The 19,989-nt window shown below is 39.6% G+C and overlaps 1 protein-coding gene across 1 annotated transcript; it reads right to left on the reverse strand.

Moving 5' to 3' along the window:
- Positions 1-12,346: 12,346 nt before the first annotated feature.
- Positions 12,347-15,654, reverse strand: LOC141494901 (cathelicidin antimicrobial peptide-like). Its single transcript, XM_074196030.1, has 4 exons — positions 15,460-15,654; positions 13,774-13,881; positions 13,455-13,526; positions 12,347-12,557 (listed from the first exon to the last, which is right to left on the reverse strand). The coding sequence occupies exons 1-4, from the start codon at positions 15,652-15,654 to the stop codon at positions 12,438-12,440; spliced, it is 495 nt and encodes a 164-aa protein (XP_074052131.1). The 3' UTR covers positions 12,347-12,437.
- Positions 15,655-19,989: the final 4,335 nt, after the last annotated feature.

The raw sequence follows: 19,989 nt of genomic DNA on the forward strand, positions 1-19,989 counted from the left end.
CTTTATTCACTGGCTCCTGTCCAGCCTTACATAAGGGCAATGGACACCTCCACCCATTGGTGGTGTGTCTGTGGTTTCCTCCATTCTTTTGTCATTAGTTATCTCTTGTCCCCAAGATTGGGGATCCCTCCTTCAATTACTTCATAGAACCCTGGAGCTAACCAAAAGGAAGTATTGGGGAAAGAAGGGAAGTATGGAGAAAAGGTGGAGGAGGGCAGGATGACTAGGATGATGAAGGAACATGAAGAAATAAATTATTTCCCCATCTCTCTCTGTCTTTCAAAGTCCTGGGGGCCTGCAGATGGGTGGATGGTCCAGCTGACTGGCTGGTAGGGTCCTCTTTCCAATTACTCAAGAAACTTTGCAATAGTTAGAGTTGCTTAAATTGAACTCTGGAGTCACTTGTGATCTTTCTCAAAATGCTCAAGTCTCAATTCTCCAAAACCAAAGGGTCCAAGGGTCAACCAGAGATTTCTGGTTTCTTATAAGATCCCTAATTTCCCCAGGAAAACCTTCTTGCTTAGACACCTGCCTCCATCCCATTCAAATCAACAAATTCATATGCTGACAGCTCAGCCCTATAGGCAGCCTAGAGATTATCACAGGCCAGACAATAGGTCTTCAGCTAGAATAGGTGATCTCTAAGCAGAACTCTTAAAGAGGATAAGGATTCTGAGAGGAAGAACTAGTCATTGCTGTCATGAGGGATTTCTGGACTCTGCAGATGCAAGGAGATGGAAGATGAAATTCACTCTGAAGAAGAGGACAAGCATAGCATAGTAGGGGTTAAATTTCGCTTTCCTCTGCCCAGGACTTGAGATACCATAATTTGGTGAATAGTCTAACAGTTAGTAAGAGTTACTAAGAATTGGTTGATGGGGAAGGAAGTGAAGGAGAGACTTCCCCTTAGGTAGGAGGAAGGGTTTCTAAAAGCTAAATATGAGAAAATACAGTTCAAATATGGTAGAGACCATCTCTGCAAAGGTAATAGGAAATGATCTGTTCCATACAGAAAACAACAAGCAATCCAGTTTAGTAGAAAAGTAGACTATATGAAGAGCAGTTAAATGAAATCACTGCAAAAAGTCAAGTTGGAGCCAGAATGTGAAATGATTTCAATGTCCAACAGAAGTGTTGGCCTTTCATCCTTAGAGGCATTAAGAAGGCAAGGAGAGTTATGCTTTAGTGATAGCAACTTGGAAACTATATGGAGTGTAGACTGAAGAAAGGAATTCCAATTATGAGACTGATATTAATAATCCAGTTGAAGATAGGCAAAGATGTCAAAAGATAGAGATGGAGGAGAAGCTCTGCTCCTCCTGCAGCTATGGGAACCAGCTTATAGAAAACATGGAGGCAATAATTGGTTAAGGTATATTCTTCCTTGATATTTCTTTATTGTCCATGGTACCTTTTATTTCAGAGAGGTATGGGAAGGATCAAATTAGGGAATTATGCCATGTACTTTGTGAATAATAATAAAATAATGAAACATTATACCAATGTGAGAATGTAGTTACCCCATTTATCTCTTTTAGTTATAACTTTGTCTGAGATCATAATTGCTACCTCTGCAGGAGCAGGCAGTATGAGATGGAGAAGTGAGTAGTCCAGTTTGTCTTCTCAAAGACTCCCCTCTAGTTACCCCCTCTCCTTTGTAACAAAAAAGTACAGGCAAGTAAAATAAATCAGAAAGTGACTGTCTAAAAATGTATGCTTCATGCTTCCCCATTAGTTCAACAACTTCCAACCAAGAAGGAAATAACTATTTATTAAGCACCTCCTGTATATGAGGAAATTAGGTAAATAAAGCTAAAGTACCTGATGGAGGTCAAAGGCCTAAGGGAAAGTCTTTCTATTTAAACATATTTTTAGAAACACTTTTAGAAGCAGTCAAACATCAGAAGATAAATGTATACTTTTTGATTGGAGAAATTAGTAGTCTAGTGATTGAATAAACTTTTATATATTGTAGTGAAATATTATTGTTCTATTGGAAAAGACAAATATGGAAATTCAGAAAAATTAGGTGAAACATAAAGAGTAAAGCCACCTAAACCATTACCATGACAACTGTACTATTGAAAAAGGAAACAGCTTTGAAAAACTTCAGTCATCTGATCAATGCAGTGACTTATTGTAACTTTAGAGGATTTGGTGATGTGTGATTCTAGACTTGAGATAGAGAAGTGTTGCAACGGCTAGAATACTGGGCCTGCCCTTAGAAAAGATCTCAGTTCAAATCTGAACTCAGTCACTTACTAGCCTGGTGAATCGGAGGCAAATCCCAATCTCTGTTTGCTTTAATTTCCTCAAACTGCAAAATGAGGGTAATCATGGCATCTCCCTCTCAGGGTTCTTGTGAGGATCAAGTGAGAGAATATTTATAAAGTTTCTGACACATAGTAGTTACTTAATACATATTTATTCCCTTCAGTCTTGGCTGAGAACTGCGATTTATGGGTCAGAATGAGGACTGCATTTTTATAGACAGTCAATTTTTATATTTATTTCACTTGATTGTACTTTAGTTATTTGTTTGGTTTAAAATTTTTTTATTTTATGATTTTTGATTTATGATTTATGATTACAAATGAGAGTGTGTGTAGTAGCAAAAGAAGTAAAATTGATATTGTTTTTAAAAAGAATGATGGAAAGATACCCTGTTGTGTCATCATCTCATTCACTTCTTGATATCTTTTCCTTGTGGCTCCCCTTTGTATCTTTCCCCAATTTCTTTACCCATCAGTTACAGGGTTAGGGCCATTAGCTCATAACTCATAAATTTAGAGTTAGAAGGGACCTTAGAGAGCAATGAGCTTTATCTCTACATTTTTCAGATGAGGAAACTGAGGCAAAGAGATGTTAAATGACTTGTCATTCATCTACTAAGTACCTGAGGTAGAATTATGAACTCAGTTCATTAGGATTCCAAGGGCAGAGCAGTATTCCTGATGAAACAATGCAGCGTGATGGGAGCAATCTCCTCATCCCAATCTCATACAAGTTGAGTTTATGAAGGCTATTTTGGGGAGGGCAACTAGGTGGCACAGTGGATAGAGCACTGGCCCTGGAGTCAGGAGGACCTGATTTCAAATCCAGCCTCAGTCACTTAGTACCTACTTAGCTGTGTGACCTTGGGCAAGTTATTTAACTCCATTGCCTTACAATAGCCAAAAAAAAAAAAAGAATTCTTGGGACTTCCTTGGTACAGTCATCTGACATCACTTCTCAATCACCTGGGCAAATATAAATATAGTGTCAGCCTAGCTCTTTGGTTTGGCTGGTGGATCATATTGGGCAACTCAGAGACAAGAGGGTTTAAATGATTGAACAGTGTAGAATTTCAGTCTGGGAAGAGCAGGCTTCAAACAGCCTCCTGGCTCCCTGCAAGTTTCACCTATTCCCCACCTTCTGCATGAAGCTTCCCTCTAAGACTATCCCCAATTGATCCTGCATGGATGACATAGTTGTTAGCATAGTATCACCCTCGTTAGGCTTTGAACTCCTTGAGACTAGGGACCGGTTGTGACTTTTCTTTGTATTTTTATTGTTTATCTTAATAATTCCTGGTACATAGTTAATACTTATTAAATTCTAGTTAATCACAGTATGATGAATGAAAAAAGCACTGGACTTAGAAAGATGACATAGGATCAGGGCTTGGCTCTGTTTAAGGAGATTAAGTTGTAGGTAATGTTTATGTTTGTGTGTGTGTATGTATGTGTGTACACACTTTAGAAGCATATAACATAAAATGGATCTATTATTATTCCAGATGAAAAGATAAAGTGTTACCATATTGTGCAGTCCTTAAATATCAGTTTAATCACATCATTTACTATTCAGAATTTTAAGGTTAATTGCTATCTCTCAATAACCTTCTGAGGTAAATAGAACAAGTATTGTTATTTATTATTCAGCTTTTGCTTATTAATTGAATGAATGAATGCAGCAGAGATCTGTATCACAAGAAGAACTATATGGATTAAATTATGGTTGTCCCCAAGGAACAAAATAAATCAAATGTGGAAGCTGGACTAGAGGATTTATCTCAATGGTCCCTTTCAAGGCTATGATTCTGACTCTATGGTTCACCAGTCTAGATGAACGCAGGTTGCATCCCTGGTTATGGAAAAAGAAAGAAGTGAGTTGTGCAAACTCATTTCAAGATCTCTGCTCATTTCACCAGTTAACTATTGGTCAAGTTAAAGTAGTGTTGCTTGAGGCTATTTCAAGAAGGTCTGAGGGCTTGAGAGGGTGGCTAAAGCATTTCATAGGAATTGGCAATCTCAGTTGCAATGGAAATCTGGAACAGAAAAGTGTTACGTCATCCTTGATACCAACCATACCTCCTCCTTTGCCTTCCTCAATGATGTGCTCTTCTATCACTGGACAGACTATCTGGGTTTGTAATGAAAGAATATCTTGTCTTCCAGACTTTCCCTCATCCATCTTGCCACTCCAAACTTGCTAGATTTCTGAACTTGGAAAAGTCACAAAATTTTCTCCAGTCTGTTTTCTCCTCTGCAAAACAGGGAGAATCACAACTACGGGAACTACCTCACAAGACTCAATTTAATTCAATTCAATTCAATTCAGCTTCATCAGACAACAGTGCTTTAGAATGGAATCTGGATTTCTGGACCCCAGCTGAAAAATATGGAAATAACACACCACTTGTCAGGCATGGAATGCATCTAAGAAAGGTTGAGAAGACTTTATATACCTATTTCTCCTCTCACTTCTTTGAAGAAGTGAAGGACAATGCCTGTGATGTGCTACATAGAATATACAATAGATTTTTTTTCAATAAGTGTGTTAGTTTTATTGAACTTCCCACTCCCCCCCCCCCCCCCCCCTTTTTCATTTTTGGCTGTCAAGGCTGACTGTCTGGAAGGGAGAGATTAGAAAAATATATTGTTACATTTGAATGATATAAAAACAAAATATCATCATTAACTAGTGAAATCTATCTTTCATGGAGGGGAAAAGAGAAGTGAAAGAATATGTGGGTCTGGAGTCTTGAAGATTTCAACAAATTAACAAGCAAGGGAGGGGGAAATACTGTTTATTTACTAAATAAGATACCATAAACAGTATTGACTCTAGGAGGGCCCTTGTTATCTACATGTATCATGGGAATCTTTTGTGGTGGTAGGAGAACTTGCAGGTAGAAGCACCTTCCATTTTAAAATTCCTTAAAGGAGTCCCTGAACAGTTTGCTGACCATTTCATTTTTGTTTTCTGTCTTGAATAACTAGCATAATTGATTGCCCAGAATACATTTTCCATAAATATTTACTAAGTTGAATTCTGGTAACCATATAATCTCAGAGTTGAGAGAGAGTTCAGAGGCCAATGAATGCAACAAATATCTGAACATATCAAACACTCACATAAACTCTTAATGTCCTCTATGTAGCACATCCAGTACTCCACTCAGTTTTGCCATCCTCATCTGATCATTCCTCTCAAAAGTACATTGTCATCTATTCCTGCAAAACTCCAGAGACCTCCTGAAAGTCAAATTTCATGTAGTATTACCTATTTTTCACAATCTCAGTGCTACACGCTGCAAGGGAACTGACACAACTGTGCCATGGTTTCAAATCTCATTTCTTTCTCCTGGCCTTTGTCTTTTGTTACCGAAGTCAAACGATTCTGGAACATCTGGGTTCAGAAACCTACCTGGAAATGCTCCTGAGATGGCATCCCCCCCTGGAGATCTATTTAATGAGTATTTGTCACCCATCTAGAATATAGAAGACATTTGGTTCATGAATGACATTCTGACATTCCTTACCAAGGTGGGGGGGGGGGGGAGAATTCCTCCATTAACTATTTATTTATTTTTATCTTTTTTTTTGTTTTTTAGTTTTTGCAAGGCAATGGGGTTAAGTGGCTTGCCCAAGGCCACACAGCTAGGTAATTATTAAGTGTCTGGGGTCAGATTTGAACTCAGGTACTCCTGACTCCAAGGCCAGTGCTCTATCCACTGTACCACCTAGCCACCCCTCTCCATTAACTATTTAGCAGAAATTTATCTGGATTTTTAAAATTGTCAAACTGTGTAGCATTGGAGCTTTTTCTGTGTTCACAGCTGATACTGAGGCCTCCCTCCTTCCCCTTAGATCATGTGGCCCTTAGAAATGATCCATAGCCTTTGACTTTTTCCTTTATTATTTTTCATTCTGGGTCCAAGGAGTGAAGTTCCTAACTTGAATGCCAGCAAGACAAGAGCAATGGGGAATCTAGGAATCTAGGCATCTTGTTGCAATCAACTCAGCAAAGAAGCCCTGAGGAACTATGATCTAGGGACTTTATTTCAACAAGGCTTAGTGGCATGTATAAAATAATTCTCTATAAGAATTGAACTCTGACCTTCTTTCCCTTTCCAGAGACAGAAGTGGTATGTGCATAGGGATTATGACTTCAAAGTGTGGAATCAAAAATTGTATGTTTGTTTTTGCTGTATCTTTGAAGTAGATATTCCTATGTGATCCCTAATTGGGATAGTAAGTAGTTAAATGGAATTGGGGTGCTGGTCTTTGGGTCCTAATCATTGGAGGAATCAAATCAGTGAAAATCACCAAAGATGACATGGAAAAGAGAATTCTGAGGTTATTGGAGAAATAGAGGGGTAAAATGTAACAGATATGACCCTCAGAATAAGACTAGGGTTACCATCTTGTGTCAGATGTATTCAATTAGACCTTCCCAAGATGAAAAATGTCTGAAGAGAGAGTGGGAGTACCTAATAGTGGATCAGAGAGAGTGGTTAAATTGAGCTTTGAGGGAAGATAAGAATTCTGAGAGAAAGAACAGAAGTGGGAGTGTATTCCAGGATGGCTTTGTGTATTCTGAAGGAGATGGAAGATGGAATGGAGTTTGGGGAACAGGGGAGCAGTTTATTTGACTAGAATGCAGACTTCTTGTTATTCAGTCATTTTAGTTATGCACAACTTTTTATGATACCATTTAGGATTTTCTTGGCAAAGATACTGGAGTAGTTTGCCATTTCTTTCTCCAGTTCATTTTACAGATGAGAAAACTAAGACAAAGAGGGTTAAGTGACTTGCACCTGGTCACATGGCTAGTAAGTGTCTGAGGCCTAATTTGAACTTAGGTCCTCCTAACTCCAGGCCTGACTCTCTATCCACTGAACCACCTAACTGTCCCAGAATGCAGAGTATGTTAATTTAATTTAGGGGTTATTAGAAAAACATGAAGTGCTATCAATCTGACCCAGGAAGCAGAAACACCTAGGTTCAAGTCCTGCTTCTAACACATTGCTGTATGACCCTGGATGAGTCACTTAGTATCCTTAGAAATTCCTTAAAATGGAAAATTGCAGAGATCAATCAATCAATAAACTTGTTTTTCTTTTTAATGGTATTTTTTCCAAATTACATGTAAAGATGATTTAAAAATTTTAATTTTATTTTTGAATGTTATTTTATTTTTCCAAATACATGCAAAGATCATTTTCAACATCTACTTTTTTGTAAGTTTCCCACATTTTTCTACTACCTTCCCTTTCTTCCTCCCTCTTCATAATGAGTAATATGATAAACCTTATATAAGAACAATCATTTAACTTTTGTTTATTATTTCTGCCCTCCTTCTGTTTCCTCTCCCCTCTCTAAGATGGTAAGCAATTTGATTTATTTTTTATATATGTAATCACATAACAACTATTTCCACATTACTCATGTGGTGAAAGAACAAAGTTTGCAAAAAAATCCAGTTTGCCATAGGAAAAAAAATTCATAAAAATAAAGTGAAAATTATAGGCTTCAAACTGCATTCAGAGTCCATCACTTCTTTTTCTAGATGTGGGGAAAATTTTCCACAGTCAGTATTTTGCAGTTATTTTTGAGCTCAGAACACATTTAGGTTACTTAGGTAGCAAGTAGGCAGTGTTAAGCACTGGAGATACAGAAAAGAGGCAAAAGACAGTCCCTGCCACAAGAAGCTTACAATCCAATGGAAGAGACAACAAGAAAACAAATCTAAACTACAAAAAGTTGTATACAGAACAAATAGAGAATAAGTAACAAAAGGAAGGCACTAGAATTCAGACAATTTCAAGAACACTTCCTGTAAAAGATCACAATTTAATTGTGATTTAAAGGAAGTCAGGGAGGTCAATTGTCAGAATGAAGGGGAATGAGCATTCTAGGAATGGAGGTCAGCCAGAGAGAATGTCCAGAGGAGAGAGAGGAAGGATTGTCCTGTGGGACAAGAATTAGAGTTGTTCTGATAAGTTCCAGAAGACAGAACTAGAAACAACTGGGCAAAAGTTGGAAAGGGCTAAATGTAGACTTGATAATAAGGAAGAAATTGCTGAGGAGTATAGCTGTTCCTAAATGGAATTAGGCTGCTTAGAGAAATGGTGTGTATTGTGAAATATCCCTTTCATCATTTGATTGGTATAGCATTAAAACTGTAAATTAACTTTGATAGTAATTTTTTTTATTATGTTGGCATGGCCCAACCATGAGCACTGAATCTTCTTTTTACTATTATAGTTGTATTTTTTTTTAGGTTTTTTGCAAGGCAAATGGGGTTAAGTGGCCTTCCCAAGGCCACACAGCTAGGCAATTACTAAGTGTCTGAGACCAGATCTGAACCCAGGTACTCCTGACTCCAGGGCCGGTGCTTTATCCACTGCCCCACCTAGCTGCCACCCAGTTGTACATTTTTAAGGAGTACTTTGTCCAAGAATTGAGTATGGTGATAGATTGACCACTGCCAAATTTTATACATTTTATACATTTTGTAGTTGACTAGGATTTCCCCATATCTTATGCCTCTAAGATTAGTCATTAAAGTTCAATGTCAGGACAAAAGTCAATGGAAATGCATGAGATGCAACAGATGAACTTGGTATCTTATATCACCAAGTTCTAAGAGTTCCACAGGTAGCTTCAGCTACCTTCATGACCATTGGAGCAAGTTGTTTTCATCCACCCATTTTAGTAAGAGAAGTCTTCATATGCTTGGGGTAAACATCTCCTTAACTCATCAATGGATTTGAATCCCTAGGCTACTCTTAACCTGGTTTGGCCACTCTGCTGAGTGACAGATGGACAGAAAAGATGAATGAGCAGCCCTGAAAAGAGCTCAGCAAACCCTTACACAAGAGATACAAGTTCTCCCAGAAAAATCCCATAGACACTGATATTGTTAGACTTGTTCATATGAGGAATACTTTGGCAGATATACAAATCAAGTAAAATTGTATTTGTAGACAAAAAAACTATAAAATTCTGTCCATTTACATAAGAATCACCTCATCAATGCAGATTGGTCTTTTTCCCACCTAAAGCAACCTTTCCAAGAAGGGAATATGGAACCATGTTTGTTTGTTTTTATCTCTAAATGATAGAAGCCACTCTCGAACTCTTGAAAACTCTATTCATCTCACAGGCAAAGAACATATTAAGTAATAATCTCTACAAGTGAGGAATGGCTTACACAAATGATCTTTGAACAGAGAGGGTTACAGAAACTACATTTTTCACACAATCCAAATACACAAAGAGAAGTCAACTAGAGCATGCTAAGATTTGAAGAGGGAGAGGTCAATTCTAGATGAATGGATTACAGAAGACCTCATGAAGATGTGACTCATGCAACTAGAAAAAAGGGAAGGATGTCAATATATGGAAAGGTGTGATGGGGAGAAGTTCTATTGCAGGAACAAAGTATACCCTATGCAAACAGATGGACAGAAGAGAGCAAAGTTTATAATGGGAGAATAGTCCAACTTGTCTATAACAGAAAATGTGAAGAGGAGGATGAAATATAAGACTGGAAGGATCTTATGCTCACCCTCTGTCATACTGGGGACCAGGATATCCCTTTATGGTTTCTCTTCCCTTTCTCTCTCTCCTTCTTTTCTTGCTTTTGAGATATTTCAAGGTCCCTTTCAGCCTTTGCTCTGACACTCTGTTGGAGTATTATAGGATAGCAGACTATTTTCTTTCAGACAGAGAAGTGGTTACTGGGGTCGAAACAAATATGGATTTGGGAAAGAGAAAAGGAGCATAGTCTGAAATGATCTAGAACCTAGCTCTGCCCTCTTATGGTGACCAATTTAGGCTTGGAAATTCCTAAAAGTCATCTGGGGCATCACATTTAAGGTGTTGTTGTAAAGGGGTTATTGTGAAGATCAAATGAGATCATACATGTAAAGAGATTAGCAAACTTTAAAGTGCTATGCAAAACTATTATTAGTGAATTTAAAGAGAAGTAGGGCAGTGAGTGATCAGGAAGAAGGAGAGATCAGTGTTGGTTATAATGACTCAATAAGGCTGTGGCCTAGAGGGCAAGATGATTATTAGAAAGTCAGAACTGCAAGGGATTTTAGAGTCCAGAGAGTTCAATCTTTCATTTAATTCATGGTCACATACACACCCCATGATATTTTGAACAAGAAGTTATTCAATTCAACATGTACTTACTAACAAAAACATCTATAATGTACTAGCCATTGTTGTAGGTGCTGGAAAATAAGACAAAATCAAAAAATTGAAAGCAAGAGTAAGAGGATATGGATGCTTCTACTCCCTTATAATATTATAATTACATAGAAGAAGTCAGAGTGTAAGATATTCCAGAAATAAGAACTATCTTCCAGTCATTTTGAATGTGTGTGATAGAATCCAGTCAAATTACTCTGCTCAGAGTCTGTAACAGAATCTAATCAAAAGTAGGAATCTTAAAGCCAAGACAATTTAAGTTGGGGATGGGTGGAATTGAGATTAAAAGCTCATCTATCCCAGATTTAATTGGGCTCCATGTTCTGAAAGAATAGATGATGACACCCAGACAACCAATCCCTAAGAGGAGGATGGGTTTGAGGTAGGGGTAGGGATAGCTTATAGACAAGGGTGCCCTGGGATTATAAACATGAGAGAGAAGTGTCCTAAATTGGTGGAACCCTGGAAAAAGTTGTTGGCAGCTTTGAACCAGCTGAGGGAGGACAACCAAACTGGAGGACTGCCACAGGGACTAAGCATGCCTCTAGAAGTCCATTCCCTGGACAAAGCCCCCACCACTATATCTTAGTTCCATCTCTGGGCAATTTTTCCAGGGAACCACTGGACAAGGTCTTCACAGGCATTCATTCCCTTGATGTTCTTCAACAAAAGGCAGTAGGTATTGAGACTCCCTAATGAACTGACTCTCAATAGAGATGAGAGAGAGAGATAGACTATGTGAAAACCTGAGAGCTGTGTAATCTGTGTGTTTGTTCTCTCTGTTTTTGTTTTTGTTTTTTGCAAGGCAATGGGGTTAAGTAACTTGTTCAAGGTCACATTGCTGGGTAATCATTAAATGTCTGAAACTAGATTTGAACTCAGGTCTTCCTGACTCCAGAATTGATACTCTAGCTTACATTTAATTTCCCCCTGTGAGCTTGTTTTTGAGTCTAGAGTGGAGACAAGAAGCCTCTAATTGAGAGATTTGTCAATGAGGAAATACTAGGGCAAGTGAAGGGGCTGCTTCCCTAGCATTTGTGTGTAGAGGTCTGGCAGTCTGAAAGGTTCTGGGACCTGGGGTGATATTGATTGGGAGAAGAGAGATAAGAGGCCTGAGTCTGATTTCACTTATTGCTTATGAAATTCTATCTTATTCAAAGGGCCACGTCTTCCCCTCTGCTCATATGCACTACTGATGACTTGGGTTCTTTCAGATCAAATGGGTCTAAGTGGGTAGTTCATTCCCAGGATAATGAGGCAACTTTCATTCTTCCTTCTCCACCATGAGTTTTGCCAAATCGGCTCTACATTTCTACATCTCTCTTGTCCACATCATCTTTTTCACTCAACTCGTCTTTTCCATTCTAACTACCAGCTTTCAGCAAACCCTCATTTCCTTTCACCTATTGCAATAGCCTCTTCACTGATCCCTCTGGGTCTAAACCCTTCCTTTTCTACTCCATCCTCCACTCAACTTCCTAATGAAAAGATGGGATCTTTTTCTGCTAAGATAATACAATACTTACTATAAAGTGATTCTCTCTCTCTCTCTCTCTCTCTCTCTCTCTCTCTCTCTCTCTCTCTCTCTCTCTCTCTCTCTCTCTCTTTCTCTGACTTGCTGGATCAGTTTGCCTAGATGTTACCTTGTTCCAAATCACCACTACATGTTCCTTTGATTCCTTACATTTCTGCTCCCATTCCCATTCCAAGTAGATTATAAATTCTTTAGTGGGGAGAGAGTATGCGTGTATTTTTTCAGCTTTTTACGCCCATTGCCTAAAAGTATATGTGAATTAATAAAGATTCGGCAAGAAATGAATTGAATGGAGAAAGTGTGAGAAAACATGGAAGCAGAGAGAGGAAAACTGGACTTTATTAATCTGAGGAGACCAAGGAAGTTTGCAAGATCTCAAAAACAGATACTAAGGCTCAGTCTCACATACAAGTCTAGCGTCCTATTGGGACAGAAAATACAATCGGAACGTTCTTTAATGCATTCTTTAGGAATCTTCCCGCTTTTCTCACTATGTTCTTCAGCCGACCAAAACGTCTCTTGATTCTTTCAGGCTGCAGAGGGGAGAGAAACAAAGATCCTTAGTCCAGAGTCTTTGGGGCTCAGGTTAAAGAGTGAAGAAAACTCTGCCCCCTCCCCCTGAGGAATGTGATAACTTGATAACTTAGAGGTTCACAAGACTCAGAAGTTGGAGGCTCCTCAGCAATCATCTGGTCCAACACCCCATGGGAGATGAGGACACTTTGCTCATGACACAGCTGACAGACCCAGGATTCAAACCCAAATCTTCCATCTTGCTACTTTAAAGCTAGTGCTCCACCTACCACAGAAAGTTAAAGCTTCAGAGGGTTCTGCATGTTCTTTTTTGCAAAAGATAAAAACGTTTTTCCAGAATAGTCTCCTCTTACTGTTGTGCCCAGGAGATGTAGAGAAGAACAAGAAATTCCTTCCCTCCAGGACTACCCTGGGTCCTATTGACTGAGGCATTGACTGAATCACACCTGATATCACAGTCCCTACCTCAGAATAGTTGGGCAAAGTCACTTCACATTTCTAAACCTCAGTTTCTTTCTCTCTAGACTGGGGAAGGAGGAGTTGAATGGATAATTTCTAGTTCAAAATCCTGTGATTGATTCTCTGGAAACATGTCTAGGTCCTTCCTGATCCATTAGTCTTCCCTATCTCCCTCTTCCTCCATGACTCAGAGGTCAGAGGCGCCTCTGCTTCCAGAACTGGGGTTGGGTGAAGTGCATGGGGACAGAAATGCTCCTGCCTGTGCATCCCCTCCCCTCCTGGAACCTGGAAGAAGACTAGGGAAGCTAGACTGAGGCTAAGATTGGAAGGAGGTAGAAAGGTCAAAAGAGGCCTCAAAGAGAGAAGGTACTGGAGATCCGGGGGGTTCTGGAGGTTTGGGTTCTTCCCCAGGCTCCCCCTGAGTAGTCATCACTTACCCCATCACAGTTAACATCAAAAGAGCGCCGAGTAGAGTCCAGGTTAATGACTCCAATGCATTCTTTCACCACCTGAGAAGGAGTTGCAGAGTTAGTTCAGGCCTGGGAGTCTGTAACCTCTGCCAGTAATATAACAAGAGAGGCAGCAAATTCAGGCTTTGACCCAAGGCAGCCCTGGGAGGGATCTGCTTCACATCAGATCACTTTTCTCAGGGCAGCAGGAACACAGACCTCAGCCCCCTCCCCTCTCTAAGGTGGGAATATCCCCAGAAAGATACTCCTTCAGGCAATCTTCCTCTCTAAGCCAGGACACTCTCACCCCATTTTCCTTGAAGTCACAATCATCAGGATTTTTGTTTTCAGTCTTAAGGCACACAGTTTCCTTGATGGTGAAGCTCAAAGATCGAAGAGTAGCAGGGTCATTAACCTGGAGAGGAAAAGGTAAGGCAGGATTTTAGACCTAGGTCACACTCTGAGCCCCTGTGGGGCCAGGAGCAAGAGCTTTTTGTGCTGTAAAGAGGCTGAAACACCATCCAGTCTGATTTCATCAGTTGCTAGATGAGAAAACTATGAACTAGGAAAGTTAGGTGACTTGCCCAAGGTCACACTCATAGTAGTGTCAGAACTGCAGGCATCCAAAACCATCATATATCAAACTAATATCAAGAATGTCTTCTGGGACCCTACATCACCACCATGTTCTATTTCCACATTCCCTGTCCCCAGGAGACATCTCAGTCTGATTGGGAGACAAAAATTCTCAAAAAGGATAAAAATTACAAGTTTACACTTACTCAGGCTCATGTGAGTTTTACAGTAGTGACAAAAACCCTGGATTTGAAGTCTGAACACCTGGAACTCATTTGTATTCAGACTGCTTAGCATTGTTCCTGGGATATAGGAAGAGATCCAATCAATGAATAAACATTTACCAAGCCCCTAGATGTGCACTGTGCTAAGACCTGGGAAACACAGACAAAAGACAGTTCCTATTCTCAAGGAGCTTACAATCTAATAGCAGGGAGACATCCTACAAACAAATCTATACAAAGCAATATCTGCTCAGGATCAATAGGAAATCATTAAGAATTCAGAAATGCCTTTTTATTCATTCATTCATTCATTCATTTTTATTCATTCTTTCCCAGTTCTGACACTTACTCTATCCCTCATTTCTCTGCACCATGATTTCCTACTTTGTAAATTGAGAGGATTAAACTCAATGATATCTAAGATCCCTTGCAGCTTAACAGTTAATGATTCTAGCCAGTGCTGTCAAATATATGAAGAAAGAGAAGAAGAGTGAGGGGGAGAGGGGGAGAGAGAGAGAGAGAGAGGCTGGCGTAGAGGAGGAAGGAAGGGAAAGAGAGAGATCCCTCTGGCCTGGGGTCTCTGATGGGGATTGGGCTCTACTCTGAGGTGGGAGTAAGACTGAAAGGTCAGAGAAATGGAGAAGGGAATTCAAACAAGGAAGTCCTTGGGAAAATACCATGAGATAGGCCAAGCACTGACTACCATCCCCATTATATAGATGAGAAACTCAGAGAGGGAAGAAAATTTGTTTAGAATCAGAAAGATGTTATCAGATTTGGGATGGGACTTTAGTTCTCCTGACTCCAAAAATGGTGGTGATGATGATGATAATAATAATAATAATAATAATAAATGATAATTATAAAGGAGCAAATATTGTCCTAAATACTTTACAATGATCATCATCTGATACAACAGTTCCAGGAGGTGGGGGCTATTATGATTTCCACTTCACAGTTGATGAAACTGAGACACACAGAGGTTAAATGATTTGCCTAGTAACTGTCTCAGAGTGTATTTGAACTCAAGTCTCTCTGATCTTCAGGGCTTGTGCTCTATCTACTTTACTGTCTCCCTTTACACTCCATCACAATATCTCCCAGTGAAGAGATCAAAGTTTTCTGGAGCAAAGGGTTCATAATAGGGAACCTTGGCAGGTGGAGCCCTCTCCCACCATCCCAAGGCTACTCACTTCTACAGGCTGCAGTTTCAGGCTTGAGAGATGAAAGAGGTTTTCAGATTCTGTCTTCCTATTGTAGTCGTTGATGAATTCATTCACCAAATCCTGATATGTCGGGTCCTGGGCAGAGACCAGTGGAGTCATCAGACTGAGTAGCCCTAGCACAGATAGGGATATCTGCATGGTCCTGCCCCTCTGCATCCTCATCCTCTCGGCCTTCTATGCTCTGGGTAGAAAGGAGCTCTCTTTATTCCCTGGCTCTTCCCCAATGTTACACAAGGCCAGTGGACACTTCTGCCTATTGAGTAACAACAGTTCCTGAGGTCTACAGTTTCTCCCATTCTTTTGTCACCTCTTGTCCCCAGGCCTGAGGGTCCCTTCCTTCAGTTGCCTCATGGAGCCCTGCAGTTAACCAAAAGGAAATGTAGGGAGAAAAAGGAAGTATGGAGAAAAAGTGGAGTGGGAGAAGGGCAGGAAGACTAGGCAAGTTAAGGAATATGAAGAAATAAATTATTTCCCCCACCCTTACTGCCTTACAAAGTCCTGTGTGGATGGCCCAAGCAACTGGCAGGTCGATTTGCCTTCCAATTACTCAAGGAACTTCACAATACTTAGAGTTGCTTAAATTGACCTCTGGATAAGGGAGATACTGAAGAGAGAAATCCCAGTTATGAGGCTGATGTTAATAATTCAGTTGAAGACAGGCAAAGATGTCAAAAGGTAGAGATGAAGGAGCAGCCCCCCTGCAGGTATGGGACATGGCTTATATAAATTCATGCTGATGGGAGAGGGCAGGATGGGATGAAGAAAAACAAATATTACACTTTCTCTGAAATTAAGAATACACTTCCCACAGACTCCTCTACACCCACCCAATCTCCTTTGTAGCAAAAAAGTATAGGTAAGAAAAACAAATCAATAAACCGGCTTTGTCTAAAAATGTATGCTTCATTCTGCTTCATTAGTCCAACAGTCTCACTCAAGAGGTGAAGAGGCTGCCCAAGCTCCAGTCATTCAGCAACAACCTGTGGGAAGCCTGGGTCCCTGAAGGTACCTGGATCCTTGGAAGTGATGGCAGTTTCCAGACCTTGGCCCAGGGGTTGCCAAAGACAATTAGGAAGCTCAGCAGGAAAACTTTACTGTATCAGAGTGAGAATGGAGCCCAGCCCAGCATAGACCTCAGTGCAGATCCAACCCCCAGGGACCAGGAGTAGGATTGGGGAGTCATCCTGCAAGGAACAACCCAGCAAGTGCTTCCAGAGTGCTCAGCCTATCAACAGTGAGGGGGTCATGGAAGATAACAGAAGTCTCTTTGCTTTCCCTGAGGCAGGACACTGTTGCTTTGATTATACTTAGATCCAGGTTGCAGTCTGGAGCCCAGGCTCGGAAAAGGAACTTTATTGCCATAGCAGAGCAGGGACTGTCCTCACAGTTCCAGGGCAGAGGGGAGTACCTGTGGTCATCTACAGACCAGAACACAGGCCAGGAGACCAGCCAGAGCCTCTCATAAGATCTTGGAGGAATGGAGGTCCCTGGGCCATGTCCCTGAAAACAGCTGCAAAAACCCTTAAAAGCTTAGGACAGTGTGTCCTCCACCCTGGCAGCAGAGCCCCACCTTAACAAAGAGCTAAAATAAAGTCATAGGATGGGGAAGTGAGTAAACAACAGAAGAAAAAAATCCAACCTTAGACAATTACTTTGGTCCTATGGGGGATCAAAATACACACTCAGAAGATAACAAGGTCAAAGTTTCTGTATCCAAAACCTCCAAGAAAAATAAGAATTGGTCTCATGCTATGGAAGAGCTCAAAAATATTTTGAAAATCAAATAATTGAGGGAGAGGAAAAATTTGGAAAAGAAAGGAGAACAGTGTGGGAAAATCATTAAAGCCAAGTCAGAAGCTTGATGAAGGTATTTCAAATGATAAGGAAGAAAATAAGATCTTAAAAACAAGTTTGAGTCAATTGGAAAAGGTAGTCCAAAAATCCAATGAAGAGAATGCCTTAAAAAGCAGAACTGGCCAGATGGAAAAAAGAGATACAAAAACTTCCTGAAGAAAATAATTCCTTAAAATGTAGAATGGAGCTAAGGGAAGCTGTTGACATTGTGAAAAATCAAGAAACAACAAAACAAGATCAAAAGAATGAAAAACTAGAAGAAAATGTGAAATATCTTATTGGAAAACAACTGACTTGGAAAACAGATCCAGGAGAGATAATTCTAAAATTATTGGACCATCTGAAAGTCATGAACAAAAAAAAGACCCTAGACTTCATTTTTCAGGAAATTCTCCAGAAAAATTGCCTGATGTTCTAGAAGTAGAGGGTAAAATAGAAATTGACAGAATCCACCAATCACTTCTTGAAAGAGATATCAAAATGAAAACTGTCAGGAATATTAAAGCCAAATTTCAGAATTCCCAAGTCAAGGAGAAAATATTAGAAGTAGTCAGTAAGAAGCAACTCAAAAATTGTGAAACTTCAGTCAAGCTAACATAAGATTTAGCAGCTTCTACATTAGGGACTTAATAGGGCTTAGATTATAATATTCTAGAAGGTAAAAGAGCTTAGATTACAAGCAAGAATTAACTACCCATCAAGATTAAACATACTCTTTCAGTGGAAAAGATGGAGATACAATAAAATAGGGGACTTTCAAACTTTCCTGATGAAATGACCAAAGCTGAACAGAACGTATGGTCTTCAAGTACAGGACTCAGGTGAAGCATAGAGAGTGGATGGAAAGGACAAATTATGAAGGGATTCAATGATGTTGAACAGTTTATAATCCTGCATGGGAAGATGATACTGATATCACATAGACCTTCTCATTTATTAAGGCAGTTAGAAAGAGCACATATAGATAGGCAAAGCACAGGAGGTAGATGAATTTGAAGGTATAATATATTAAAAAGATGGAGTTAATGGACAAGGAAAGTATGTACTGAGAGAAAGGGAAAGGAGACCTAGAATGGAGTAAGTTTTTCACATAAAAGAGTCAAGGAAAAGCTTTTGCAATGCAGTGGAAGATGGGGAAGGTGAGGGAGAGAGAGGGTCTTTACTCTCATCAGAAGTGGCTCAGAGAGGCAATAACTTGGGTATAGAAATCTGTCTTATCCTAGAGGAAAATAGGAGAAGAAAGGGATGGGAGAAAGGGGACAGGGGGAGGTGGGGGAGGAAAGATTGTGGGAGAGAGAGTCCTCATACAACACACTTTTGAGAAGGGACAGTGTGGAAGGAGAGAGAGAGAGAGAGAGAGAGAGAGAATAGAATAATGGGGGGTAGGGATAAAAGAATGGAGGGAAATAGAGCTAGCAATAATAACTGTGGGAAAAAATATTGAAGCAGTTTCTCCAATGGACTTATGATAAAGAAAGAATTGATGATATCTGAATACAAACTTAAGAACTTTTTTCTCACTTTTTTTCTTTAGGTTTCTCTTTCTTTGTTGGGGGAGGAATTATGTCTACTTTTATAGCATGACTATTGTAGTAATCTGCTTCATGGCTACATATTTTTAACCTCACTAAGTAATTTACTTTCTTATTGGGGGGAGTGGGGTGGGAAGAAGGTAGATAATTTGAAACTCAAGGTTTTGAAAGTAAATGTTGAAATTTACTTTTGTGTGTAACTAGGGTAAAATTTTTTTTAAATTAAAAAAAGAGGGGGCGGCTAGGTGGTGCAGAGGATAGAGCACCAGCCTTGGAGTCAATAGTACCTGGGTTCAAATCCTGACCTCAGACACTTAATAATTACCTAGTTGTGTGGCCTTGGGCAAGCCACTTAACCCCATTGCCTTGAAAAATCTAAAAAATAAATAAACAAACAAATAAATAAATAAATTTGAAAAAAGAAATGGTAAATATGAAAATTCAGAGACTGTACAAACCTATTCAGAATGGAGTAAACCAAACCAGAATGAAGAATACTTGTTTTGGGAAAAACATAAGTGCTATCAAGCTGGTCCAGGAGGCAGGAAGAACCAGCCTGGAATCCTGCCCTTGACACATACTGGCTGTGAAACCCTGAGAAGTCACTCACAGCTCTGGGAATTCCTTAAAAATAAAAATTACAGAGATCAATCAATTAATAGACATTTATTTAGTGTCTACTATGTGACTAAATTTCTACCTTGTGTGTGTGTGTGGGGGACTCCTACAGTTGAGGCTATCTAGAGAATAAAAACAAAGGAAGGCACTAGAATTAAGAAAATTTGGGGAAGGCTTACTGAAAAGATGACATTTTAGTTGGGACTTAAACTGAATCAGGGAGGTCAGTAGTCAGAAAGGAGGAAGAGGCCATTGTCATAAAGTCTATGTGTCCTGAGGTAAAGTCTTAGAAGCCTGCAAAGGTAGGAGGGGATTTATATTATGGAAAGATCTGAATCCCAGAGAATTTTGTATTTGATCCTGGAGGTCCTAAGGAACCACTGGAGTTTATTGAGAAGGTGCTGACATACAATGGTAGAGGAATTTCTTTTAGGTAAATAATTCACAAGACCAGTTTAAAAAAAATTTGTCGAAACATGAGCTAATATTATTA

This window comes from Macrotis lagotis, chromosome 8 (genome assembly GCF_037893015.1).
Source record: "Macrotis lagotis isolate mMagLag1 chromosome 8, bilby.v1.9.chrom.fasta, whole genome shotgun sequence".
Lineage (NCBI taxonomy): Eukaryota > Metazoa > Chordata > Mammalia > Peramelemorphia > Peramelidae > Macrotis > Macrotis lagotis.